Source organism: Brienomyrus brachyistius, chromosome 23 (genome assembly GCF_023856365.1).
Source record: "Brienomyrus brachyistius isolate T26 chromosome 23, BBRACH_0.4, whole genome shotgun sequence".
NCBI classification, from domain to species: domain Eukaryota; kingdom Metazoa; phylum Chordata; class Actinopteri; order Osteoglossiformes; family Mormyridae; genus Brienomyrus; species Brienomyrus brachyistius.
The window spans coordinates 21,393,672-21,420,987 of NC_064555.1; the positions used below are offsets into that span (position 1 = coordinate 21,393,672).

General features: G+C 43.8%; 1 protein-coding gene across 5 annotated transcripts in view; it reads left to right on the plus strand.

The window, feature by feature from the left end:
• The window catches only part of trappc9 (trafficking protein particle complex subunit 9), a 197,094-nt gene that overhangs the window by 38,775 nt on the left and 131,003 nt on the right, over positions 1-27,316 (plus strand). For all 5 annotated transcript variants that reach the window (XM_048993811.1, XM_048993812.1, XM_048993809.1 and 2 more), the window contains 4 exons: positions 2,525-2,610; positions 9,453-9,579; positions 11,544-11,676; positions 18,326-18,489. In XM_048993811.1, coding sequence (XP_048849768.1) covers positions 2,525-2,610; positions 9,453-9,579; positions 11,544-11,676; positions 18,326-18,489 — 510 coding nt within the window. The remainder of the gene's footprint in view (positions 1-2,524; positions 2,611-9,452; positions 9,580-11,543; positions 11,677-18,325; positions 18,490-27,316) is intronic.

Sequence of the window (27,316 nt, forward strand, 5' to 3'; positions counted from 1 at the left end):
AACTCGGGAGGTGAGAGGGACGTGTTTCCCAGGCCAGATGCCCTTTCCTCCCCCCGCCCCCCCCCCGGCTTTTGCTTGGCAGAGCGGTCTGACGAGCTCCAACAGTGGAGTTAGGCAGAGCAGACCGCGGAGCTTGGAGAAGTACGCATCGATCCGTGGCTTTGCTCCAGGTTTGCCGCGCGGCTGAAAGTGCTCCTTAGAGATGGATAAAGGGCGTCGCGATCCTACAAGGCTAAGCCAAGTCTTTTATCTTTGTTAATTTTTTTTCCCCCTCCACAGTTGTGACAAAATGCTTCGCTTTGGATTGTGAACTCCTAATGAAATTCCAAGCCCGGCTCCCCTGTGTGATACAGACTTGAAATCATTATTTCCCATCAGTAAACAGGGTGTTTAGTATGCAGGCGGTGACCTCTGAGCCTCTCAGGCATGACCTGTGTGGACCTCAGGATGCCAAGGGGATGAACAGAGGGTCTGCAGGGCCTGTGATGTGTAGTTACATGCCATGACTTATTGTATATGCCCCCCCCCCCCCCCCCCCCCCCCCACACACACACACACACACACACACACACGCACACACAGAAACTCACCTGTTCTTGTTTAATTGGTTTCATGCAAAGAGGTTCCTTTGGAGACTTGAACTTATGATGGATGCCTCTTTCAGTGTTAATCTTATCGATGTGCTTCTTTGACTGTGTTTAATTTCCCAGGTGCACAACTGGGGTTTACTCTATATAAATCCTAATGTCAACCAGGCTTCAGCATCTGTCATAGTCCTTGTGAGACTGCTTACTGTGTTGATGACCAGAAATAGAGAGGCAAAAAATAGTGGTGCCTGAAAGATGAGGAGTATTGGCGCACCTTCAGAGGATGGCGGTCTTTCCCTTAATAGCCTTGTCTGACGCGTCATGCTCGTGGCCACTCATGCGTGTGAATGCTTCTCCCGGCTGGAAGCTCTTGAAGTAGATGCTCCACTGTTGACTGACCTGTAGTGATGAACGGTTTGAGGAAGCAGATTCAGACATTTAGGGACATCCATGGTCATCGTGGACCCTGGAGAGTTTATCAAGAATTAAATACTGAAGGAGAACGTAAAAATAGATATTATAATGGAAATGTGTGTGTTTTAGTCAGCGTTTCTTTCATGATTCTACATTAAGATTTCAGCGAGATATAGACTGAAATAGACGCGACAAATACGCTGCATCGTTGACGATGTACTCGACCCCATGAGGGTTAACCAGTTTCAGCTGCTTTGGTGTTAATGAAATTAACAACAGGCGCACTAGAGGGGCAACAATGAGACGACCCTCAAAACAGGAATGGTTTAACAGGTGGAGTCCACTGGCATTTTCCCCTCTTCATTTCTGACTTTCTCATGTCTCACTACTGGTAGTATGAGGTGATACCTGGACCCTACAGAGGTTGCAGGTAGTCCAACTCCTCCAGGGTGGCGTATCAATACATGTCATTGCCAGAAGGTTTGCTGTGTCTTCCAGCACAGTCTCAAGGTCATGTAGAAGATTCCATGAGACAAGCAGTTACTTTATGAGAGCTGGACTGGTATGAATGTCTCTGACCAAACAATCAGAAACAGACAACATGAGGGTGACCTGAGGGCCCGACGTCCTCTAGTGGGCCCTGTGCTCACTGCCCCAGTACTGTTGAGCTCGATTGGCATTTGCCATAGAATACCAGAATTGGCTGGTACTGTATGCCACTGGCACCCTGTGATTTTTACATATGAAAGCAGGTTTACCCTGAGCCTATGTGACAGACGTGAAAGAATCTGGAGAAGCTGTGGAGAATGTTATGCCACCTATAGCATTGTTCAGCATGGTTTGGTGGTGGATCAGTCATGGTCTGGGGAGGCATATGCATAGAGGGACGCACAGACCTCTACAACCTAGAGAAACAGCACCTTGATTGCCATGAGGTATCGGGATGAAATCCTTGGACCCTACACTGGTGCAGTGGATCCTGGGTTCCTCCTGGTGCATGGCAGTGCCCGGCCTCATGCTGAGAGTATGCAGGCAGTTCTTGGAGGATGGAGGATTTGAGGACCACTGAGTGTCTTTGAATTCAGCCATCTGTAGGTTGATCATTTTAATTTCCATCAATCGATGTGGCATCCTTCCCTTCCCAACACATTACCCAGTCCATATCAGTATAGATATCCAGAATTTTTTTTTTCCCATTGAGATCTGACATGTTTTCAAAATGTTCCTTTCATTTTTTTGAGCAGCGTATTCCTCATTCATTTGGATTTTGTTACATTTAACAATTTTACATCGAAAGGATCATCCATTAGCACTGGGGGTGAGCCCTAAATGCCTGACCTCATGCTATCCTACAAGCTTCCTCTTGATTTATTTACTGTGTCATGCAGAAAAAATGCAGGTGATCAATGTGCTTTAATGCAGTCAGTGGGTCAGTTGTACATGTATGGCTGGCAGGTCTCTCTAAATGAAGATTTTCTTTAATTGCTAACCTGCTTGTTTTGTTTGTGCCTTGCATTCTTCAGATTTTCAGTGGGTGCAGGGTGATGTGTGTGAAGTCCAGCTGATGGTCTACAACCCCATGCCTTTTGAGCTGCGGGTGGAGAACATGGTGAGTGTAAAACTGTCTGGGCCTGGGAGCTGAACTAAACTGCTTGTTTATTTAGTGCAAGCTGTTTTACTTCTTTGTTGAAATCTTGTTGATGCCGATAGAATGTTAAACCTCCAGGCATTTTTTTTAAAGATCTGTGAAGGAGCAGAACAATGAAATGGGAAACTGAAGTATAGTTCATATACAGCAGTATTTACTTTCATTTCTCAGGTATGACACCGTATTAATGTGTTAGCTCTATGACAGGTATGATTCAGCTTGCATCCTATCGAGTCACGACTGATCACATTTATGTCCGAGGTCCGTAGTAAATAACATGCACTAATCAAGAAGCGCCTGGAAGCGACATAGTGGGACATTGTCGTGTTTATTGCTTGGTGTGACTGGTGCAGGAGAATGAGCAGTGTGCCAGCTATATAATGACTCACTATCCATGTATGACTTGCAATACAGTATGTATACAGTAATGTAGATATGATGGACAGCTGCAAGAAGCAGGTAGGCTTTAGATACAGTACCTGTGTTGTGCGATTTGCGTTACACAGAAAGAGATAATGTACAATAAAATGTTTGGTTGTGGCTTCAGGTGCCAAACACACCTTTTGATTTCATACTACAGTTATGCCTAATTTTTTAGTGACATTTAAGAACAATCTCTTTTTATTATAACGTGTTCTGATTTTTAAATATTTTTGCTACTATTTGCTGGTCAGTACTGTATGTATATTACAGTACTGTACTAACGTCTTGCCTCTCTCGTATCACTATCGAGATTCACCCTACGTCCGAATTCACTTGTGTTTGGTGGTCCTGGTCCAAAATGCAGATGCAACTTGACGGATACTTGTATTTAGAATGATTGCTTAATGGCAGCTCTGTAAACCACTTTTACTTTGTTCTGTATCTCTACGTTTGCCCCAGTCCTACACATCTGTTTGAAAGGTTGAGCAAATATTATGCTTTATTTATCCAGTCGAATGGGTGGCCCTGTGGCACAGTGAGTAATGCAGTCGTCTCACTCAGGCCTGAGATGCTGAATTTGGCCTCTGCTCTCCGTGTCCCGTGTTGTGTGAGGTTACCTTTGGGCACTCCAGTAGTTAGGCTAATGGGCCTGTGTGTGCCCTTTGATGGAATGCCATTCCGCACAGAATGCCCCCCCCCCCCACAAACCCAACCAGGATAAGTGGCTGGAAGATGAATGGATACTTGCTCTGTACATGTCATTTAGTGTCCGGGTTCAGCCCTTAGCCATGTTTTAGCTAAATAATGTCTTCATGAAAACAGGAGTTGTTGGCAGGACAAACATTTTGTCGGTTCCAATGACCATTTCCAGCACCACTGAGGAACCCATTTCCTGGCTGCATGTAACCATGCCTCATTTAATCAAAGGCACATTTGACTGACTCTGCAAGCAGCATTTCCTCTCTGTAGACCAAAAGCTCAGCTTATGTGCCTGTGAGGTGTTTTGTGTGTTATTGATGTGCGGCTAGTGAGAGTGAAACGCCTCTTCAAAGCCATCTTTGAGTGCTCTGGGTTGTTTACCTCTCATTGTTTATCACTTTTATGTCACTTTTATGTCACTATTTTCAAAACAATTGATTTTTTATTGCGGATGTAAAGGTCTGTGTTCTTATGATTGATACTGAGGAGCTAGTGGTCATCTGTCAGATAGCATCGTCGACAATGCATTTCTAGCTTCAAATCCAGAGATTTTCTTCTTGTTGAGTGGTTTCGTTACCATTTAAATTTTTTACTAATGTCAGAAAAAATGGAAAAACTTGCCTCGAAAACAGTCAAATATGAAGGATATAGTATAGAAAATCCACCTGCCCCATGTTACACGATGACAATGAGCAAGGACCCCTGTAATGCTGTTAACTTTTACACTCTCTCGGCCATCCTGTCAGGACAAAAATGTCCCCATTATGGTAAGTGAAAAACCATTAACTTCAGATGGCTGTTTCCTCTCTCCCCTGACTAAGCCTGCTCGAGAGCAGAATGATGTATCTTGCAGTCCTCTCTAAGTGCGCGTACGCTGTTTAATAGCCGTGCCGCGACAGTTTTCTCTCGGAGCCTAAGATTTTGATCTTTATTTCTCATCCCTCTCCCCCCTTTCTTTGTCTATTCCACGGGGTGGAATTGGTTTTATCGCGAGGGGGCCGTATCTCTTCGATGGAGAGTATTACCTCGGAGTGAGTGGAATCTTTGGGTTTATATTTAGAAGTTTTCACAGTACTGCGCAAAGGCTAAAATAGATTCGATTTAGCAGTTCTTTTTGCATTCTTCTATTGCATTGAGCTCGGTCAAACCTTTTTTGCTTTTTATATTAATGTACAGGGGAAGTCTGGCATTAAAGAATCATGCCAGCTCGATGCTTCTCTCGTTACCATACAAGTGAAACATGCGATCGCCTCGACCAGTATAAATATAACTCTTGCCATCTGAGCTGTTGGAAAGGTTGTCAGAACACTTTCTCCTGAGGCACATCATACCGTGATCAAATGAATTTTTTGATGATCTCCTGTAAAAAAAAAGAAAAAAAAAAAAAGTTGAAGCTTATTACTCTGGATAGGGTTGTAAAGCTATTTCTATGGCTTCAGGGCTCCAACAAACCAAAGCTCCCAAGCTCTGAAGCCTCCCAGCAGTGTGCACCCTTTCATAATCTGTTCTGAAGTAAAATTTACCAAAAAGTTTCCAGACAGTAGGACATTATCCAGAAATCTTTAGGTTCCTCAGCTGTGGGTTCTTGACCCCAGAAATGGGACAGGTGTCAGAGTAGAAGGCATGTTTTAAGGTTGACTTGGACCACAATTTTAATCTTTAAGAGTCATAGACCAAGTAGACGTCCAAATACTTGCGTCCATCAATACTGAAGCAAGTGTAGCACAGTGGTAAATGTGTCATGAATTAAGAATGCTTTGCTGCATCAGGATCTAGATGGAACCATTAATTCTATCCAGTACCAGGGAATACTGTAGAAGGCCATTCTCCTGTGAGTTAAAGCTTCGATAGACCTTGGATCACCCCGTAAATTGATGATGGGAAACACACTCGCAAGACAATGTCAGAATGATTTTGGAACAAGAAGACTGAAGTTGTGTGTTGACTTGTTAGTATCTAAGTCATGAACTAAATCCTGATAAATGTGATTGCAAGGCGTGGAACAAGGAGGTGGTGCCTGTAGACCCATAAATGTCACAGAGCTGAAGCAGTTCAGTGCTTTTAGAGATTGACCAATAGCTACCTCTGTTTGCGTCTCCTAATTTTACTGCACCATTGGCTCATTTATTTATTTATATATTTACCATATGTATTGGGGAGGGTGTTAGAAATTACTACCACCTTGCTGTTAATGTCACTACCTTCGATATGGTGATTGTTTCCTGACTTATGATTTCTGTTTTCTCTCTGAATGTGTGAGCAGCTCCAGAGCCTCATTAGGACAAGCCTTAATGATACCGGAACCATTAAAATCGCTCCGTCTCTTGCCTAAATGTGTGAATGTGTACAGATTTATTATACACTGATGCTACGGAATGCCTGGATCCCAACACACACCCTGTCAGTTGCTGAATCCAAACGTCTGCATGGCCCATGTACCTGTGTCCGGAGCGGGTGTGTGGCTGGCTTGTGGCATAGGGTCTCCACACTGTCCTGTGCAGTCATTTGTGAGAGCGAATGGCATAGTGCTAAGAGGGACAACAGCGTCCTCTATTCCCCAAGCTAACAGTCAGCTCCAGAAGCCAACCCTCCCAAATGGTAAACCCTTGTCTTCACCTTTAGGACATTTATCTAATGAAATGAACAACTACTTGCATGGTTTATTTAGGAGGTGTTTTGACTATGATGTTAACTTGAGCACAAACAGAAAGATGCAATTGCGGATGCATATGTTCTACTGCTATTAAAAATTGTGTAAATCTTCCTGAAAATATTTTAATTGTCACAAACATACGCGTATTTATACGTAGTCCTGAACTAAATAGATAGAGTCATGGATACAGATTAAGTTGATGAATTATGAACATTAATATCTTTTATCATGTCAGTTTGTTTTCTAGACTGTATGCTTTTGTTTATATCCTAGAAAAGCCAGAGTAGGAATCATTATGATTCACGAATCCTGACAGATGTGTGTAACATTTCAGAAAGCACTGTAACCCCAATAATGAACCATAATGACAGCCATACAGAAAGGTACTTAAAACATTTGTATCACGTAATTGCTGAGTGAAAATAATCTGGGGGGAAACATTACCGGGGTGATTTTGTGCTTTTCACCTAACCTCCAATGCTGGGCAAGGTTTGTTTTCTGTTCTTTCTAGTAATATGTACGTGTGACTCAGCTTCAGGATCTCACAGAGTGATGTACTGTATGGCCCCATGTGGTAGGGCCAGGTAATTCCTGCAGGCAACTTTTTTGAGAAGCATCTGATTGGATTTACTTTATTTTTTTTTTTTATTCCTCGGTAATCATGCTGCGATTTGAACAGCTCATACCCTGGGTGTGAACAGCGACACTTGGTCAGAAGGTCATCTGGACATCTGCGCAGAACAACCAGCATGCATGAGTAAAGTTGTCTTTTTTTTTTCAGGGAAAAAAAATGCTAATTGCAAACGTAACAAAGATATCCGAGCATAGCAGCAGGCTGGGCCATTTCATAATAATTATAGTGCCATTTAGTGATGCTGCCACGACCGTTTTGTAATTCTGCCATCAGAGGAAAAAAAAATTAAATGAATTTTGACAATATGGCAAGAAGTTTTTATGCAGTTTTTTATTGGCACATGGTGAACACCCTGGCTCTGTTTAACTCTATAGCAGAATAGTTAGAAGTGGAGAAGGATCTTGTCAAGAGGGGGATTGGATAGAGAAATGCCACCTACTGTAGGGAGAGACAGGGAGGAGTTAAATGCACCCTATTGGTTGTAATATGGGGTAGTGGAAAAACCCTAAGAAGTCCTAACTGGGGTCGTGAACTTCATACAGTAACTCAGCAGACTTTGGTCTTGGATTTTGTAGCATTAACTTTAGAATGGCTGGTTCTTTCATTGACTGAACTTGTCAGTTGCAGTTGCTGCACACTGGAATCACAGCAGAAACATTTACCAGATAGGAGGCACGGTGGTTCAGTGTGGTGCCTCAAACCCGCAGGGTTGGGGTTCGAATCAAACCCAGCAGGGCTAGATAACTTGGCATCTGGTGTTGGTACGAGGTTCCTCCAGGTTCTTTGCTTTACTGTCGCAGTCCAAAGCAAATGTGCCGTTAGGTGAACTGCTGGCTCTGAATGTCTGCAGTGTGCATGTATGTGCCCTGTGATGGACTGGCATCCTATCCAGGTTGATCCTATGTCACACTAGATAAATGGGTGGATGGATAGAAGATGGATATGTGCATTTTTTAGTTTTTTAATATTGATCACTGGTCTAGTCGTTTGGTTATTGAATTTCGATGCAATTTTAAGATGATAGAAAATTAGCCGTAAAGTTGATTCCACATACTCTATGTGGTCTATGAATCGGCGTAGTCTGCGTAGACTTGGTTTAGGAGCCTTTCTGCCGATCCTCCGCAGCGCAGCTTAGGACGTTGCATATTCCATGGCCGTGTGTGTGTGTGTGTGTGTGTGTGTGTGTGTGTGTGTGTGTGTGTGTGTGTGTGCGCGGCTGACACCAATCTTAAAGGCTCGTGCAGGTTGGAGTCGCGAAAAGGACAGCGGAAGCAGCTTGAGATCTGAAAGATGATGCATTTCTGGATCAAGCATCTGGTGTCATCTTATGCTGCCAGATTAACCAGCTCCTTTTACATCCCAAAGGTGATCTGGCCAGTTTGATTTGATCTGAGCCAAATGGACTGGAGCATGCTGGGAATCTCGATGCACGAAAGCCTCTCTCAGTAAAACTGCTTATCATTTATTTTTTTTTTACTTTAATTTTATTTTAATTTCATTTAATTTATTTTTCACTCTTAAAATACTTGATTTTATTTCTCATGTACACAAGAAGGTTTCTGTCTAGGAATGAGGCTCTGAAGATTAAAGGTTAATCTTTTATAAACCTTAACTTTTGTGTCAGGTTTTCGTTTTATTTAGCTTTTTCATGTACCTATTGATCCGACAGTTCCCAGGGAACGGGGTATATGTCATCTGTAATTACTACTAAACTCATTCACCTGAACCTTTTTTGATCAGAGCAATTTATTTCAAAGATGTGCAATCTCAATAATAATCTGCCTCTGCCTCTTTCATGCAGTATCCACTCCACCCTTTTTAATTTCTTGTTTAATTGGAACCTCCTTCAAAGTAATGTTCTGTCGTGTTTGTCTTATAATGGATTATCTCATCCTTTTTTCATGACACTCAAATCTATATCAGTTTGTGTGGAACACAGAAAATCTGTGCCTTTAATGTGCAAATGTCGCAGATGGGTTGACTGCACGGCCCTTATCTGACGCCGTGTTGTCTTACTTAGATGTTTTTTTTTATGCCGTATTTAAATAGTACAGGCATTTGTGATTTTGAAAGGCATTTATTCGTCTGAAGTATTAACACTAATGGACTGGCATCCCATCCATGGTGTCCTCTGCTTCTTTGTATAGTCTCCCAGCTCAGCATGATCTTGTACTGGAAAAGCACAATAATGGATGGATGGATGGATGGATGGATGGATGGAAGAAATAAATATCAGTAGCATCATAATCCTTATTTTTTTGCATCCCTTCAGTGGAGGCAATCTAAGAAGCCTTTGTAGCAGTTTAAATTTGAAAGTATGTCTGCTACTCCGTGCATGATGCATGGTGAAGCTGTGGAATGGCCTGTTAACCATAGTGCTGGGCTGTGTTCCAGGGTCTCTTGACGTCAGGGGTGGAGTTTGAGTCTCTGCCGGCTGCCCTCTCCCTGCCCGCGGAGTCTGGCCTGTACCCGGTTACCCTGGTTGGGGTCCCCCGCACTGCAGGGAACATCACAGTTAACGGTGAGTCAGACATGGCGCATCACTCCTTTGGCCCTCCTTCAAGGTTAAATGGGTGCCTGTCAGTTAACCTTTATTGGCTTAGCTGAATTTATTAAAGAGTTAGTATTTCATTTGTTTATGGGATGCTTTGAGAACTGAACAGGTTTAAACAGTTTGCATGGAGGCAGAATATATATACATAATACAGTAACCAACTTCACAGCCTCATGTTGAGTCTTAAGATCTCTGTAATGTGTGCTTTTTAGTATTGTTATAAATTAATGTGCACAGTTGATCTATGGCTTGCATGTACCTGAGTTTTGTGACGTGACAGACTGTTAGCCTGTAGAGTAAGAGCCACATGCATTATAGGACGCTACTGTGTCGGACAGTATCTGGTCTTTATGGTCAGAGTTTGTGTCGTCTTACTATTTTCTGTATTGTCTTATATACACATATCTGGGAGTTTTTTTTCAGTGATGTTTTCTTAAATGTATTTTTATCGTGTTGCTGTAATATTTGAATACCGTTTTAAAGTAATACTGTATAGAGAAGTGTAGTAACTACACAGTGTCAATGTAGTTTATTACTTTATTTCACAGTATGTCGTTATATCATATAAGTGCAGTGCAGTAATGCAGGGTTATCTGTATTCCCTGTAATGGTGATGACCATACTGTATGGGGTGGCATGGGGACTCCGTGCTTAGCATGGGTGCCTCACACTTCTGTGGAGTTTGCATGTTATCTCTCTTGCTATGGGGTTTCCCTCACAGTCCAAATACATGCTGAGGTGAATATGAACTGCCAAATTGCGAATAGGTGTGAATGGTGTGTGTGAATGGTGTGTGTGAATGGTATGCGTGCCCTGTGACGGGTTGGCACCCATCTGGGTCTTTTGCGCCCATTGATTCTGGGACCCTTACGGCCCTGCATAGGACAAGTGGGCATGGCAAATAAATGACCATAGCCGGAATAGTTACTAGTGTACATATGCTGTGTTACAGGTGTGACACAGAGTGGTATAGAGTCTATCAGATCTAGGATACAGGGAGCCTGCTCACCCTTCCTGACTGGTGTGGTGCCACAACCTCACTCTAATGTTCTCTTTAGCCCTTCAGGCCCTGACGGTGAGAGGACCAGTCTGAGTTATCTCATCTGCATCGGCATGCGCTGTTATGAGATTATTGTGGGTGCCATCTTGTGTTCATTAGGGCCCACTGCAGAGCTTGCTCATTTGGGTAATCGCCATAGTCATGCACTAATTGTACAGTGCATAACTGTAATTGCTAGTAATAGCGTTGCATCCGTGTGAGAGATTGCATAGGGGGTTTCCTGTGCATCGGCGAAGGGGTGGCTTGACTGATGTGTGAATTACTAGTTGACTTAGTGAGGCTTGTGAGCAGCCGTTGACACTAATGAAGCAGCGAGTGAGCAGATTGCGTGACGGCCCTCCTCACCCCGGGCCGCTGTGTTTTCCTGCAGCCTGAGACACTGGCCAAGGTGTGGTCCTGCTCTGTACCAGCGCATGGTGCATTCCTGCTCGCGATAGGATGCACAGGAGTGGGGGGGGTGTCCATCGCTGTTGGAAGCGGGCGAGAGTAGCGGAGCGCCCAACCCCTGGCAGCATGCCAGCTGTGCCCACATTTGAGGCCTTGCAGGAGCCTTCAGCAGTGACTGAAAATGAAACCAGGCGCTTTTAAAAACACTCTTACTCATCCTTTAGTTTACTGCACTTATCTTATTGATTAAAAAAAAAATTGGGAATTTATTATCGTCTGCTAAATAAAGTTCTGGTAATATCTTATGCCTAATGGCAGGCGGTGTGATATTTTGCTGTAATAAAAAACGGCCGGGAGTTGTTTATCCAGAGTGATTACTGTTATTGATTGTATATATGAGTCTTGTGTGGAAGAAGTTTGTAAGGATGTAAGAGAGAGAGTGGTGGTGGTATATGGAAAACCCATATGTTCCCCGTGTTCCCAGGGTATCATACCTCGGTGTTTGGGGTGATGAGTGACTGCATGCTGGACGGCCTGCCGGGTGTGAAGACCAGCGGCTGCGTTGTGGAAGTGGTACCTGCCCTGCCGCGTCTGCAGCTCAGCACATCGTTGCCACGGTGAGTGGGCGGGGCTGGCGTTGGGTGATGCTGTGTCTTCCCTAAAGGGAATGTGATTTGTTAATATCTGCAGTGTTACTCACAGGCCTGTCAAAGGTCATGCTGCCTCTGTCTCCCTGGAGAAGTATTTAAAATATGCAGAAGGTTAATGGCCATTGATTTAATTTTTTTTCTTCTAACCACATAGACCCACCAAGGTTATGACCTTCACTGTCTTCACTTCTGAGTTAAATACCAGTCCATCTCCTGTCCCTCATTGCAGTCAGCAGGGCCTTCTCTAGAAGTTATGTTTGTCACGTGAATGTTGGAAAACCCAAAGTGTGATCTCTGAGCCGGAGTGCAAACCCATTTCAGAATTGATACCAAGTGGGATTTAATGACCGCAGCTAGTCACATGACACCAAACGGTGGAAAAAAAAACTGAGGTCTGAACCAAACCGTGACTCGAATATTGAGGTCTGAACCAAACTGTGGATTTGGAGAATCGTTACACCCCAAAGAGTAAGCCAACGTTGGGTTACTCTAGTAAAAGGAATGATCAGGAGTAAAGAAGACTGGGGCAGAACGTCACTCTGGGTACCATGGCAAAATGATTCATTATGATATTTTTTTTCACAAATCGATAACAATAATGATCACAATATAATTCAGGTAATTACTTCTATTCAAGGCTCAATTTAATATAAATTTCCCTTAGGATTCACCTTTTTTTAAGTAATGCCTTTTTTAATAAGCAAACCACACAGAAACAAGCTTTTTTTGTCATAGGGTATAACATAGAACATGAATGTGTTGTGCTTTTTTCTTTTTATCTCTCTCTCGACTTCCTCACTACTCGTTCCAGGGCACAGGTTGGGCATTGCTGGTAGATTTGTTACCCATAATGTAAAATAAAATGCTGTGTCCCAATACTGGGCTCATTTGTTGCAGGCTTTGCGATCTGTCCCCTTGCTTTGCAAATTTCATCATCAGGGATTCCCATATTTCTTCAAATTGAAAGCAGAAACCCTCATTTCTGGCGTCTCAGACTGCAACTGCTTGTTGTACTGGATGTTAGTGCTTCAGGTGTTGAAATAAGTTTGTGGTCTTTCCACTTTTCCTGTTTACAGTACACATCAGCAATCTGTTAGACTCTTAATTGCCAAAGTACCGTCATACTACCGACGTCTTTTTACCTTGTTTATCCAAAATATCTTCATCTGTCAGTTTCTTCACCGACAATTAAACGTTCCACTGAGGGAGCACATAATCTTCTTCATATTATCACCATATATTAACCTCCACCGACTCGGTCAGCTCTGCTGTGCCTTTGTAGAGCAGAGGTTGTCTGTTTTTAAAACAGTACAGTTGGAACTGCATTAGTTTCTGTGATGGGGGATGTGAGCTATCAAGCAATGTTCCTTATCGACAGTTTATCAAAGTTTCTGTGATTTGTCAGTGTTTAAATTTTATGGCGATAAATGAATATATTGCTTATATTTCCCAGCCTTACTGTACGTGTGATCTATAGATGGAATGGGGTCTTTTTTAGAGTTTTGGGGTCAGAGGAATGACCAGCTGGGGGGTGAGAGCTGCTGCTTTGGTGTTAGCAAAAGATGACTAAGGGACTCTAGGGAGAATCAGAAAAAAGTGATTTGGGTCAACAGGTTGGGACACGACTGGCCTGCTTTTTCCTGAGACAGGAAATGTAGGAATGTTTTCTGTTCTTTGTAAAATGTCTGCTGGTGAATAACAAGCTTGTCTGCTAACCTTGATTGTCTGCTAACCTTATGATAAGTTAGTCTGCATGTGAGAGGGAGAGGGGGGGTCTTTTCCTGCTGGGTGCTCCCCCCTTACTTAGGTATTTAGGTTGTTGTTAGTCTTGCTTCTTTGTTTTTTTTGAGGGAATGAAATGGAAGGCAGTCTATTTAAAGTACAAAATGAAAAATGCATAAGCAGCGTTTTTCCAATAATCACGAGCGGCGCTTCTGTAGGCTTCTGACGATCGCATATGATGAAACAGAAATTGGTTTCCGGCACTGTGCCACGGACATGTCCCTTGCAAACCAATCAGCAGGGCAGATTCCAGATTATGTGGCGGCGTGTGAATGTACAGGTGAGTGTCCCTTAGCACGGGCTGTTAGCCATGACTGCTTTGCATTTAGGGTAAGTGCAGGAAAGGCCCCACCTAGTGACTGATTATAATTGGAAGCACTCTAATCAGACCGTCCATCTGTCAAGCTGACAGGAGCACCGTTGGCTTGTTTGAATCTGGACTCTGTGAATACTGGGCTTAGCTTTTTTTCCTGTGTTGGACTCATCGGACATCAGGATGGTTAAAGATGCAAAGTTGAAGGGTGCTGGTGGTCCTGATGTAGCATTGGAAATTCACACGGGCGAAGGACAAAAATTACCCCATGAAATTTCAGAATGCCCCTAATAATAATCGCCCCTGTGTTTTCGGACATCGCATATATATTAAAATAATGTGCAGAAAGTAAAAATCCACACCATGATTTACTTTTAACCAACCAGATGAGTATCTGTGACTGTGACTCTTTATGCTCAACTGGTTAGTTGAAAGTAAATCATGGTCTGGATTTTTACTTTCTGGACCTGAAATTGCCACCTCTGGTGTATGTATATGTACATCTTTTTATTAAGTGTCATATTTTTTTTTTTTGACACATTCAGTTCTGTTTTTGTCGTTTTACTATTTAATTGGAATTGTAGCCAGTGGCTCCCAAAGGGAAACCAAACACAAATGTTTGGTGTTTTATGTTATTGCAAAGGTGTTACTAATTAAAAAGCACCCATTATGACACAAAAGAAGCCTTTTAGCACTATAAATTTAACTTAAAGCTATTGGTTATTTCTAATGTAATATATTGTTTTGTCAAAAAAAAAAAATGAAGAAAAAAATGATTTTTGTTATAAAACCGGAAAATTGAATAACAGCCGTGATACGAGTGGCCAGTAATGTACTTGTATGCATTTCAAATAAGAAATAATACATTAATAAATTAAATCATAAAGTATGGGTCTTATGAGTCTTACAAGAATTGCCTAGTGACCATTTCAACTAAACGTACCAAACACAATAACTTGTTAATTGACAAATGTTGCAATAGTGAGCAATACAAGGGATTTGCACTTTAGCAGCAATACAACGGATTACGGCATGCAGAGGGCCACTGAAGGCTACATGATTAGTGTCAACGAAAACAGAATGTAAGTGAATTAAAAAAAGGTTGCTATGATAATTTGTGAAACAGTTCTTTTTCTCCGACTGAAAATCACGCAAATACAAATGTAATTCCACGTTGTATTTGACTTGGGTACTAATATATCAGTTGTTCTAGAATAGTTTTGCGGTGTAATATCAGCCATTGTAGCCGGACTGACTATGTACTAGGGGTTCCGCAGCCTAGTCAACTTCACTGCTCTGCGATGACGCTTTAAGCTTGAGAATAGTCACTGATCGTGTGATTATGATGCCAACAAAATCGACGTCTCAAAGTAGTGCAGGAAAAAGACTGAAGTAGTGGAGCGTAAGTTGAGCAGATGGAATTATATTTGCATTTATATTTGTAAATTCAGATTGAAAGCAAAAACTGTTGGATACCTTTTTGCTTGTCTCCGTATTTCTGCCTCAAAAAATTCTATCAATATACTTTTGTGTAAAATCACAATGCCTGTGATGAAGCTTACCAGCGGAATAACGGTATATCCTTTTTTTATTCTGTGGGAAACAAAAGGTCAATCAGCTGTTCAGAATTAATGAACTACAAACACATTACAAGGAAGGATGGTAAACCACGGTAAAATTCCAGGCGGTTAGTATTACTGCTTAAAATTTTAAGTATCATTGAAGCTGTGGTTGACTTTCGCACTTGCAAACAAGAAGGACATTTTTGCTGCTAATTTTATTTGCAGTTTTCAATATAAAACTCAATATTAATTTCAGTTTGTGTATCAGTACACTTCAAACATTTTCAGCAGATTTTAACAATATTGCGATAATACTGATAACTGAACACTATAATTTTGATCACTATAATCGTGATCTTAAATTTTCATGCCCTTTTCATCTCTAGTCTCAGGTTGTATAAATGAAATACAAATAAAAGGCTGTGTCTCATTTTCATCGCAGTCAATAACCCAGTAACTAACAATTAACAAAAGCGACTTGTTTATCCTCCATTGGTTTGCGGTGGCGGTGTGGATTCTTATAAAATTTAGCATAAAGGTCGCAGTTCCTTTTGTGTGGTGTGAAAGCGGCCGAAAAATGGCCAAGAGCTATAAAAATTCCTGGTTGACTCGGCCCAGGAACGCTAAACCGGGAACTAGGTTTCTGAATTTCGGTGGGAAAGCACCTTATAGCAGGTTTACAGGCTGGATCATGAGTGACTGACATTTCTATGTTTCTTCTTTCACACTTAAATGGTAAGTTGTAGCATGCAACTGTTATTGTTTTATAAATTGTAGCTGCTAAATTGCAACCTGTTGTTGTGTCCACTTCCATGTTCCATGTCAAAGATGTAGTATGAGCTATTATTTGTCAGCATGTGTATTATGTATTGTTTTGCAAGTATAGGTTGTCCCTGTTGCAGCAATGTGGTTTTATTAATGATGTCATAAACAATTAATCAAAGTCCACTTGACTTTCATGACATAACTGTACACTTTACAACATCCTAAGTCATGCAACCCATAGTATACACAAAGGCTATTAAGAGCTCAATGAAGGCCTAAATAGATTAAATGGTATTCTGTACACATAGAGATGATTGCATACTTCTCTTTGGAACAGCAGAAGCGTGCTTTTTTTTTGACTCATGCTGCCACACGGCGGTGATTTCTGTATGGTTTCACATTAAAAACAGAAATTTTATGCCTTAATGACTATTTCTAAAAACTGCCCCCTAAATTTTTTTGCTCCCATATTTAGACAGTGGTGGCAAAAGTTGCCCTTTAAACTATTTTTTAAATTTCCTGCATGGCCCAGGTGTACCACCACTAAGTTGGATATTTAAGCTAAATTCGCCTTGGCCTAATAAGATTTTCTGTATAAATATCAGTTTGTGCATGTCTTAATACAGAAGACTAAAAAATAAAAAAACGATTACAAATCAAGGTAACTTTGTCCTCTTCGGCTGATTGGTGCATGGCTCATACACTGAGATCATTCTCATTGGTTATATAAGTAGAATATTAATGCATAGCATATAAACGTGACGAATAAAAACTGGGACATGAGACATGAGATAATCCACTAAGAAACATGTTCATTGTTGGTAACTAGTAATAAAATCACCAGTGAGCTTTAGACATGCACAGAGAGGGAAAAGGCAGCCCAGCCTCCACCTGAGCACCAGGAAGCTGTGGGCTTCGTACACCACTGCTTAGCTTCAGCACTGATAGGTGAGCGTTTCCACGACCATGCAGTTGTGCTCTGCCTTCACGCCATGCGCCGCTGTGCTCTCCCGTTGCATCCCGCATCGTGTTCCGTCTTCATACATGTGCCGAGGTCTGCTGCGCAGAGATGCTCATCTCTCTCGGCGAACGCGCTGACCTCATGCCATTTGTTTAAATTGCCGTCTTGGAAAAGGGAATGGTTTTAATTAATGAGCGACACATGCTTTTGGAGTGTGTAATAAGGCTCAACGTTGGATCCGTTTAAAGCCGATTCTGGAAAGCACGTGCAAGGCAACCTCTGAGTCTCACATCTGATTCGGCTAGACCATGATGACCTGGGGAGCCAATCATTTCAGCTACATCTCTCGCATCTATTCTATCAACAGCCCTGTGGCTTGCAGACACAATTTTAAATTACCTTTTGGTTGCATTAACACAATCACTGTTTACTCTCAGATAATTTGGGTAATTACAGGTGCCCCTGTATGATGTAGCTGCATCTCTTCCTTATACTGATCACGGTTTCGAGAGGCGACATTTTGGTTGCTGACCCATGTCAGTCAATCGTCCGTCGCTGCTTGTTTGCCATTGGGAAAATTCACAGGAAATTTGTTTGAATTGTCAAGAATCCTTATCCTGGCTGGTGTTTAATATGAAATTTGGCTTATATTGCATCTTGTAAATTAACACTCCAATTTTTTTTTTCTCAACAACTTGATAAAAATTTTCTGCAGCTGAGAAACATTGGCATGTCTTACAAAAATCCAGAATTGGTACAAAAAGTACGAGGAATTTATTTTGGTGCTAGTGGTGTAAGCATACATACAATCAGGACAAAAGTATAAAAAAATAATAGAATAAAACTAGAATAGAATATGGAATGCATCATTCCTTGTGTCATATTTCATGCAACATTGTCTTACTTTGCGAGGTCTGTGTTTGATGTTGGGTGTTCACTGAAGTGCCCTAGCTCACAGTGATGGATTGTCACTCACATTTCTCTGCACGATTCTTTCATCTGATTTCTGAAGTTCACTTCACATGTGGCAGAAAGTTTGAGGGCCGACTAAGAAAACCGTAATGAGAAGTTGCTCTTTGCTTTAATGCCCAGGTTTAATTGCTCTGAAAATGTTTTACTGAATTCTAATAGTGCATGAATGTATGGAGCGAGAGGTGAGTGCGCTATAACTTTTGCTGCTGAGGTGGGTGGCAGAGGTGCCGCATTCTCAGGGCGTGCACTGTCCATCTGTAGGTCAGCGAACAGCCGGCAGCCCTCCTCGGGGGAAGAGCCGTCCAGCAGTGTGTCCGTGCAGCTCTTCAATGGGGAGAGCCAGCAGCTGCTGGTCACTCTGGAGAACATTGGCAGCGAGCCCTTGGAGACCCTAGAAGTCACTTCAAAGATGGTCAACACCAAAGGTAGGTGGTTCATTCTGCCTGCAGTGATGTATCAGCCAGCGCCATATAGACAAAGGAGCATTGAGAGCATGTTAGCAACAGTCCTATATTTAGCTTTTTTGACAACAGACGCCCACTGAGTGTTGTTCATATGTCTGCATATTACCGTGGTGTTTATTGTGCTGAGAAATGCAAAGACATTAAGACACAAGCTATCCCAGTTTTCTTAGTAAAAAAAAAGCTCACCTAGTGAGGTCACACTTATCCTATTTCCTGAAAGTTTAAGGAAAACAGCAGCATTAGAACAACGTGTTAAAGTTGTTGATGATAAGACGATAGACAAACACCGGTGATGACGTTGCAGCTCGTAAAACCGTGTGTTCACTGCCGCCTTTAGGAAATGGATCTCATATATTCCAGTTACTTAATTACACATTTATGAAGAAAGATATGTCAGTGTGTTGGTACTGTGAAGTCCAGCCTCGGGGCATCAGCATGAGAGTCCGAAAGACTGAAACTGTGGATCAGAACCTTCAGGACAGAGCCAGCAGTCGGGAGCAAGATTAGCTGCTCGCTACGGCCAGGACTGAGAGTCACTTTTACCACCTACAGTGCACTTTACATCTAAATGGCAAAATAGAGAGAGCCTGGCCAGCACCAGAATGAGTGCACATCCCACTGGGATCCTCACCCCCTGGGCAGCCCCGCGCACAGCCACCCTGAGGGCTTTCCAGCCCAGCGACATGCCACCCTCTCCATTATGTTTACAGAAGCAAGAAAAACTCCTTGTAGAGTGTCTGTCTGTTCATTTGGGCTTCTTTACAGAGGCGCTTTCAGTGAGCATCATATTGCCAGGTCTGTTCTTGTTGTCGGACACATAGGAACGCCACCTCCTCAGTTATTTGGGTGCCCACACAGAATTAAGGGAATGCACACCTTCCCCTTTCGAAGTTGCCAAGGTAACGGCCTGGAATGAGGACCGTTGCCACGGTACAGCGCTGACAGGAGTGGTATGATGGCCGTCAGACCCTATATGGCCATTTATGGGTTCAGTGTGTAAGAATTCAGGGGAAGATTTTTCCAGGTACTTTGTTTATGGACGTAGCTATTTCTCTTTATGTTGACGTTTGCCAGTAGATGGTAGTTAGATTTATATCTAATCAGTTTATGTTATTTCAGGAAAATTCACTCAATAAAGGCAGTCTTCAGATATATGGGCAAATCTTGAAATTCTGACCATGTCGACATCAGTAGGCAGCAGATAGCTGCGCAGTGTAGGGGCTTTGGAGAGAATGTGCCTTAAGGAATGCCATTTTGCCAATGAGCTGTAAAGAGGCCTTTACATGACTTGTACATCTATTTAGTGTTTTTCAAGCTTGCATTTGACATCTCTATGCCCCTTTTGTCTGCGTTAAATGAACCCCAGATCGTTTTGCCATGAGTTGCCATACTCAGGATCCACACCGAACATCCGTAGTGTTTCACTGTTAGAAGTGAATGCCGTATCTTTGATAGAACGATAAATTCTGGCTTCTGTCGTGCTTTGAATGATCTGGAGGCCAGGCAGCACTCTGTTAATCTCTGTCTGTCCTGCGCTTGATTACAGGTGACTGCAGCCAGACGTTGCATCCAAAGATGTATGTTCTACTTTGTCCTGGGAAGGCCCTCAGAATTGCACTTATTGTCTTAATGATCATATCATGCCAGTTTCCTTGGAAACGGGCATGAACCATAATTGTAAATGAGATGCAAGGTTTATTTTTAGCACTCAGACTTAGACTCCATTGGCCCTTCGAGGAAGCAGTCACAGCTCGACGGGTTTAGTGGGCCTCATGGGGGCTCCGTCAGTGGAATGGGGTCCATGGCAGAAATATTACCACTGTCGGTTTCACATAAAAGAAAAGTACTCGGTTTACATAAAGACAGCGATACTGTTTATCTGCTTTTGAATACAGGGTAAAAGCATATCGTCCTGTAAAGGTCTGCTGCTATGCGCAGTCGTTACAAAACTAATGTTGGGAATTCCGTGCTGTGTTCTCAACGTAAAGTGCTGGGCGTGTGTGAACCCATCCAGGATGATGGATCAGGGCCGCTCTTGAGAGGAACATACTGTGCTTTTGTGGGCCCCGGCAGATTTATTAAGTCAGATGATGGAGTAGTTTTGCCTCTCTTTTTCAGCTGTTTGTATCCCTTGATTTATTTGAAGAGACCCTGTCTCTGTTCGTGGACAAAGGTTTAATTATATGGTTGTGCCCGGTGTCTTGATGGCAGTGGGTTTTTATCAGCATAGCCATTTTCAGAGGGATCTCTTGGCATCGAAGTAACGATCGGCCAGCTGAGGACACTTGGGACGCGAACGCTTGCTGTCACGCTGGGGTGCTCATCTTTATTGTACAGAAAAAAGCACGTAAAGCGCTTAAGTGCACTGCAGCAGGGTCCAGTCAGCGGTTCTTGGGAGTTACTAAATTATGGGTCACTCTCCCCGATCGCGAAAAGCAGAGAATAGCTGGCTGTCTTTGTAATTCCTGTTATTTTTCCAGAAGGGGGGAAATGATCGGCACATGCTGATGTGTGCATCATGCACTTCCATCACATTTAGAAGTGATCTGATTTTACTCTTCCTTGCTGCCTGTTTTTTTGCTGGGGCTGTTCAGTTTAGGGTTCTAGCTCAGGGGTCCTGAGGTGACCCCCCCCCCCCCCCCAGTTCTTCAAGCTGAACAGGCGGCCTATGGGCTGACAGGTGAAGCTCTTGTCTTCCATGTTAATTGCTCCCATGATGTCATTTGCCTCCAGTCCACGTTTTGATAGCCAGGGCACAGCGTCGGTCACCAGGCTTGTGGAAGCCCGTTCGCTGGGCAGAAGCGTCATCCATCATAGACGTAGCCGTGCATGTTCCTGTCAACGCCTTGGCTTATGGAAACCGCTCCTGCATCATATGATCACTGTGTGTCTGCGTGTTGGGATCCAGCGACTGGCCTGCAGTCTAGTTATGGTGATGAATAAAAGCACTTTGGGGCGTGATGGAAGTAATGGCATCGGCTTCACATTTTAGCATATTCATAATGTCACGACTCAGTACAGGCCAGTAGCGGAGCGCCAATCCTAGATGGACGTCTTGGGATTATCGACCATGAATTTGTCATACCGGTCATTATGTGTGACATCTTAAATAAATAACGGGTGAGAAATGGAGTGTTTTTTCATGCTTATGGGTGTGCCATGTGCTTCTCCATCACAGTTCGTCTGGATGAGCTTAACATCAGAACACTGTGTTTTCATCCAAAAGGTTCTGGGAGAGATGAGTGCCGACAGGATTTCTGATTAGGAAAGTGGTTTTTGTTAATCGGAGAAAATTCTGAAATGAGCCCTTAGGCTCGTCAGATGTGCTTAGGTGAGAACCTCCGGCTTGTGGCTCTGTGTCGTCCCTTTGCTGCCACTGTGTGCGGGGCAACGCCTTTCAAGGAATGATGTCACCTGACTGTTGCTTAGGCCAATGAGCTGCTGGCCGGATACCGAAGACTGCACTGCACTGACTGATATAACTGTCTGATATAAACAAGACTGCTTCCTTCTTAAAATGGGCGCATTTATGATCTCACCTCACAGTCCAAAGATATGTAGTTAGGCTAGCGTATCTCTGACTTGCCTGAATGTGTGTGTGTACCCTCTCATGGCTGGCATCCTCTCCAGGGTTATCCCCCAGTCTTGTGCCCTGTGCTGTCTGGGGCAGGTTCCAAGCTCACTGTGACCCTGACCAGCATAATGCTTTAAAGGTGGAGAGATGCTTCATGTATCGTAACGTTACTTCCCTTGATGTTGGCTGCAGTGCATTTTATCTTGAATGCTTTTGGAGAAGCTATCAGTAATAGATGCAGTGTGCCTCCATCATTATACGTGCGGACTGTCACCCACGAAGGCAGCTCCTCCGGGGAGGAGCGTGGCGTAATGTGGCAGGAAGCGGGGTTCCTCTCCTCTCCTTTCCTTTCCCCTCCTCTCCTCTGCCAGTGGACCACTCGTGCCTTTCATGCATCATCAGCTGGCTTCTGCTCTCCTTCTGCAGGCCCCGCCCTGCTGTGGCCTGTCTGAGGAAGGGGAGATGATGTCTTATAATGCAGTGTGCAGTGGACCAGGCATTGTGTTCCTGGGCATGTGGCTGGCTGTGCAGCATGTGTCTCTGCCTTTGTTTCATCTGTCACAGTGAGAGTGTCAGTCCCAGAGCTACAACGGCCGCGTATCACTGCTGTTTGACTGTGCTGTCATCCCGCCTCCTCCTTCACAGCCTCCCTACCGCTTTCCACGCTCCCTGCGTTGAGTTTTCTTATTATTTTTTTTTTATTCCTGATCCAGCTATCTGCAGGGCTTCCTGGCGGAGGGCAAATTGAGAGGCACTCGCCGAATCTGACTGCAGAGAAAGTTAACCTGGCGTGTGAAATGTCTACCCCATGTTGTGGCTGATAATTAGCACACATAGCTGCCCAGGGGAGTGAGAGATTGCTCAAACAGTTAGGCAGGAAATATTGTAGCGCAAACACAAATTGCCGTACCTAACCCTGAAACGGTGCAATGGGGTTCAGTGTTCTCTGAATCTGTCTGTAACCTTTCAAGTCTGACACTTTAATCCATCCATCCATCCATCCATCCACCCATCCATCCCATTCACTTATCCAGTACTGGATTGCAGAGAGCATATAGCCTAACCAAGAAGTGTGGGCGAAAGCTCTGTGTGGGATTCTAGCCCAGTTTGCCATTTTGCTTCTGTGTTTGTTTCCTTGTTAAGTTGTTGCATGAGACGACGCAGCAGTGCTGGGGGCTACGTTGAACACTCCTACTGTCCTAAATGAGGAAAAGTATGCCTGAGTGTAAACCTCTTCCCAGAGTAGTTAATTTGTGTTTACTTCAGTGTTTTAGTGCGTATAGCCCTCGTGTAACCAAGCCTGAGTGCCGAGGGCCCATGTCATACGGCACGTCCGTGTTCCAGTTCTGTAATTAAAATTGAGCTTGGCTCTTCCCTACCGGAGGAACAGCAGCAAATATTTTGGTTGCTCTGGAAAAAGGTCACCCGAGGTTATGCAGCGAGCAGGTGGTTAAGCCGTTAGGCCAGGCGAGCTTTATGATTCTAAGGTCACGTCACATGCTAGGTTGTCCGTCTGAGTGGCATCTCTTTGGAACTGTCTGCGATTTTGCAAGTTGTCTCGGCAACTCGGGGGCTCGGGCTCTTGATGAGTGTTTGTGCAGCACTCCCTTCCAGCGGCCCGTCTGCACCGCCGAAAGGGATTAACACACCGTTCTCCGTGCAGAGACGTCTGTGGAAAAGCAAACACCGCTTCCCTGCCGTGTGAGCAGTGTTACTGAGGGAACCGACCGAGTACGCGGAACACGCCTCGGACCTGCCTGCTTGGGCCAGGTGCAGTTCCCTTGTTAGTCAACAGAGGGCAATCCAGTCAACTCAAACAGTCTATGAAACCACAGGATCGGTCTTTTCCCAGGATTAAAAGGATTTTGTTTTTATAAATAAGTGTAGAAATACGGTGCATATTCCATTGTATGTGAATGACAGGTAAATTGGTTTCCATTCAGCCGACAGATGGCAATTATGTGCCCCCCCCCTCTCCATGCCACACTTCTTTTTGTCCTCATAGAAAATCTGTGACCTCTGTATAAGCCCACCCACCCCATTATATCTTCATATCAGGGTCTACAGGGGAGGAACATATGGCCAGTTGGCGTCACCTGTTTTCCCTGCACACCACTTTGGCTCGACGTCACATTCGCCGTGGCCACAGGAATAGCTGCACAAAAATTTTCCCGGATTATTGCTGCGTTTCACAATGCGGCAGATTCAAGTGCACTGCGTCGGCACGCCTGCATGCATGATGGCCGTTCTGAAACATGCGTTGTGGTCTCTCTTAGATTTACTTTCAGCATTTTACGTAATTCTATCGTTAAACATTGAAAATTAGCCACACCTCATTTAACAATCAGTAATATTTATTAAAGCACGTAAAACACTCACTCTTGACGTGGGTCAGATGTAGCTTTTTCCTGCCTCTTACAGGGGCGTTCGGGTGGTTATTGGTCAATTTGTGACCCACCTAAAATATTGTGTTTGGTACTGCTGTGTCAGTGTACACTATACAGTCATCGCATTATACTGTAGCTTATTGCAAAATGATATTTTATTGTGCCTTCTGTACCTTATTATGTGCTGCTGTCAGTTCCGGACTGATGAGATGGCACTTGACCAGTGCAGATGCCCAAATAACTTTACTTTTGAGTGTATGGAGATTTTCTCAGTGCTGTGCCCCCAGGCATCCTGCTCCCGTGTGCATGTGTGTATCTGCGTGACCGCTGGGTGCTCCGTCCCAGAGAGGGTGCATTAAGGAGGAAGAGTGCATCCATGAGGATGCAGGTTAGCTCAGTACTGAGTGTGTGTGTGTGTGTCTCTGTGTGTGCGTGTGCATGCGGCGTCTTTAAGGACGGCAGGTTGAAGCCGAGCTGCACAGAAGGCCTTCGGCTTGGTTCAGCTCGGTTCGTGATTGCCTTGGAGCCTTTGTGGGAAAGGGCGAGAAGGTGAGGCCTCCGCGTCAAGATCCGCCTTTCGTGTTACTGATGCTCCGCAAAGTGAGGGGGCTTACGCAGCCTGTCAGCGAGGGAATGGGGAGGCCGCTCCGTGCCGTGCCGCTCTCCGAGGCTTCTTAGCATCCTGATTTATTTTTTTTCTTATCTCTCTCTGCTTTTCCAAACTTTTCAAGTGGCTTTTGGTGCCAGTAATATTTCCTGCCAAGTACGTCACACGTGCCCCATTCCCTCCTTTTGATCTGCTGTACGATTACGGCTTGGAAGCTGAATATGGTGCTAGTGAGGGCTAGGAGGGCAGCACTTCTTAACCACTGCTTAGCGAGGGCCTCTCGTTTCGGTAGAGCGCCCTGCTGTGGTTACAGTCAGCCGTACCGCTGTTATATGTCAGCGTTCTCAAGGTGCGTGAGGATTTGGGACAGTATCTAGCTCGGCAAAGGGGGAGCCACCTCTCTTACCATTGGTTGTGGTCGTAGTGTCGAATGTCCGTGGTTCTGGCAGAGCCTAAGTGTACTTAGACCTGCTGCTGTAGTTTGTGGGGGTGGAGATAAATAGTGTGTGAGTGACAGCCCTGTCCGTTTCCACCCAGATCCCATCAGATGGATCAGACTTAACTTGCTGTCTGCTGAGCATCAGCCACCTGCAAACTACCACTGAGCCACGCCTTAAAGAGGACTGAGAAAATGGGTCCTGCATAAAGAGAGCAGCTTTTGTTTTTGCCTAAAGAACTGCTTTTGTTAACCAGTCATTTATAAATGGCAGGCATTGTGTGTGTGTGTGTGTGTGTGTGTGTGTGTGTGTGTGTGTGTGTGTGTGTGTGTGTGTGTGTGTGTGTGTGTGGTTTAGACTATCAAGGGAGATACTGGCTGCAGAAATGCAGCTTTGTGAAATGCCATGCAACACCCAGAGAGGTTTCTTGGGTTTGTATTAATACACTGGGGATTCCTGTAATTATAATATTTTCCCCCCCAAAACTCCAAATTATGATTTTGGGGATGAAATAAATCACATAAACCCCAGATTTCAGCAGAACCTTAAAGGGACAGACTGACATATTGACTGTTCCTGCATCTGCACCGATGACTCATTTTCAGGTAGTTGATGACGAGTGTCCGCCGCCATCTTCTTGACCAGTTTACTCAGACTGTCACAAATTGCTGAATTATGGTCTGCAGATTCCCAAGAGGATTCATGACAGAACTTTGATCAGGGTTTTCAATGACGTTCATTTTCTTAATTGAAAGCCTCGCTGCTGTGGCTGTCGGACTTTAAATAATTGTGCTTTGGAGAAATATGAATTTTCAGCTGAGTTTTAGGTCTTCTGTGGGCTGTTTCTGTAGGGCAAAGGATCCTTCATTTTTTTTTTTTGTTAGCGTGGCTTACAGATGTATGCTGTGATGGGGTGTGATGTCCCTGTTCTTATAATATTGTTAAATCCAGAACATCGAATATTTCTGTATTCCTCGTTGAGTTTTCATGCTGTAAAGGTGACTGCCTACCTCAAACGAAGTCAACGGAATTGTTGTATTAACAATCCGATTCTGTATGATGGTCCATGTAGGGCCCCCAGGCAAAGTGTTTCGTTTGTTCTGATCTCACCCACTGCCCAAAATTTCCTACATAAAACGCACGGTATCTAGCATCACTGGGGTTATTGCCGTTTATATGACAGGTGACACTGAGATTTTAAAGCTGTACAGACAAGCTGCGATTCATGGGTAGGAGCATTCAAAGAAGCATACATTTATTTCCGCTCTTTGTGGGGGTCTGTGGCATTGAAAACATTCCGAACCTTCTTGTGTTTTGCCATGACCTAGAACAAATAATAATTTTTTTTTTGCGCAAACAAACGCTTTGAGACCGTATCGGTGACCTCTTGGTCCCTGGACCCGCTCTGGTGTCTGCTTTCAAGTCACTGTATGCTGTCAGCGTCCCTGTTTTATGTGCCTAAAAACGTGGATACTGCCTTTGTCCTCCTAGAAGCGGGTGCTGTGGAGCTTCCTTACCTGGGGCTTCCTGCATGAACTGGACAGTCACCCTGGTCATCCTGGCTACACGGAGTTGTGAGACTCGTGGGTTCCCTGCATCGGGACATACTTAATAATCTGATTCTCTTACCCGCACAGAGTCTTATTCTCCCCCTCTACAAGCAGTTTATGGGGTTGAGTAACGTGGCACACGGCCGTACTGGAGTGCGAATCGACGGATGGGCTATTGAAGTGGTCTTGGAAAAAAAATATGTTCATAAATCTAGCATGGCCCCTAGGTGCCG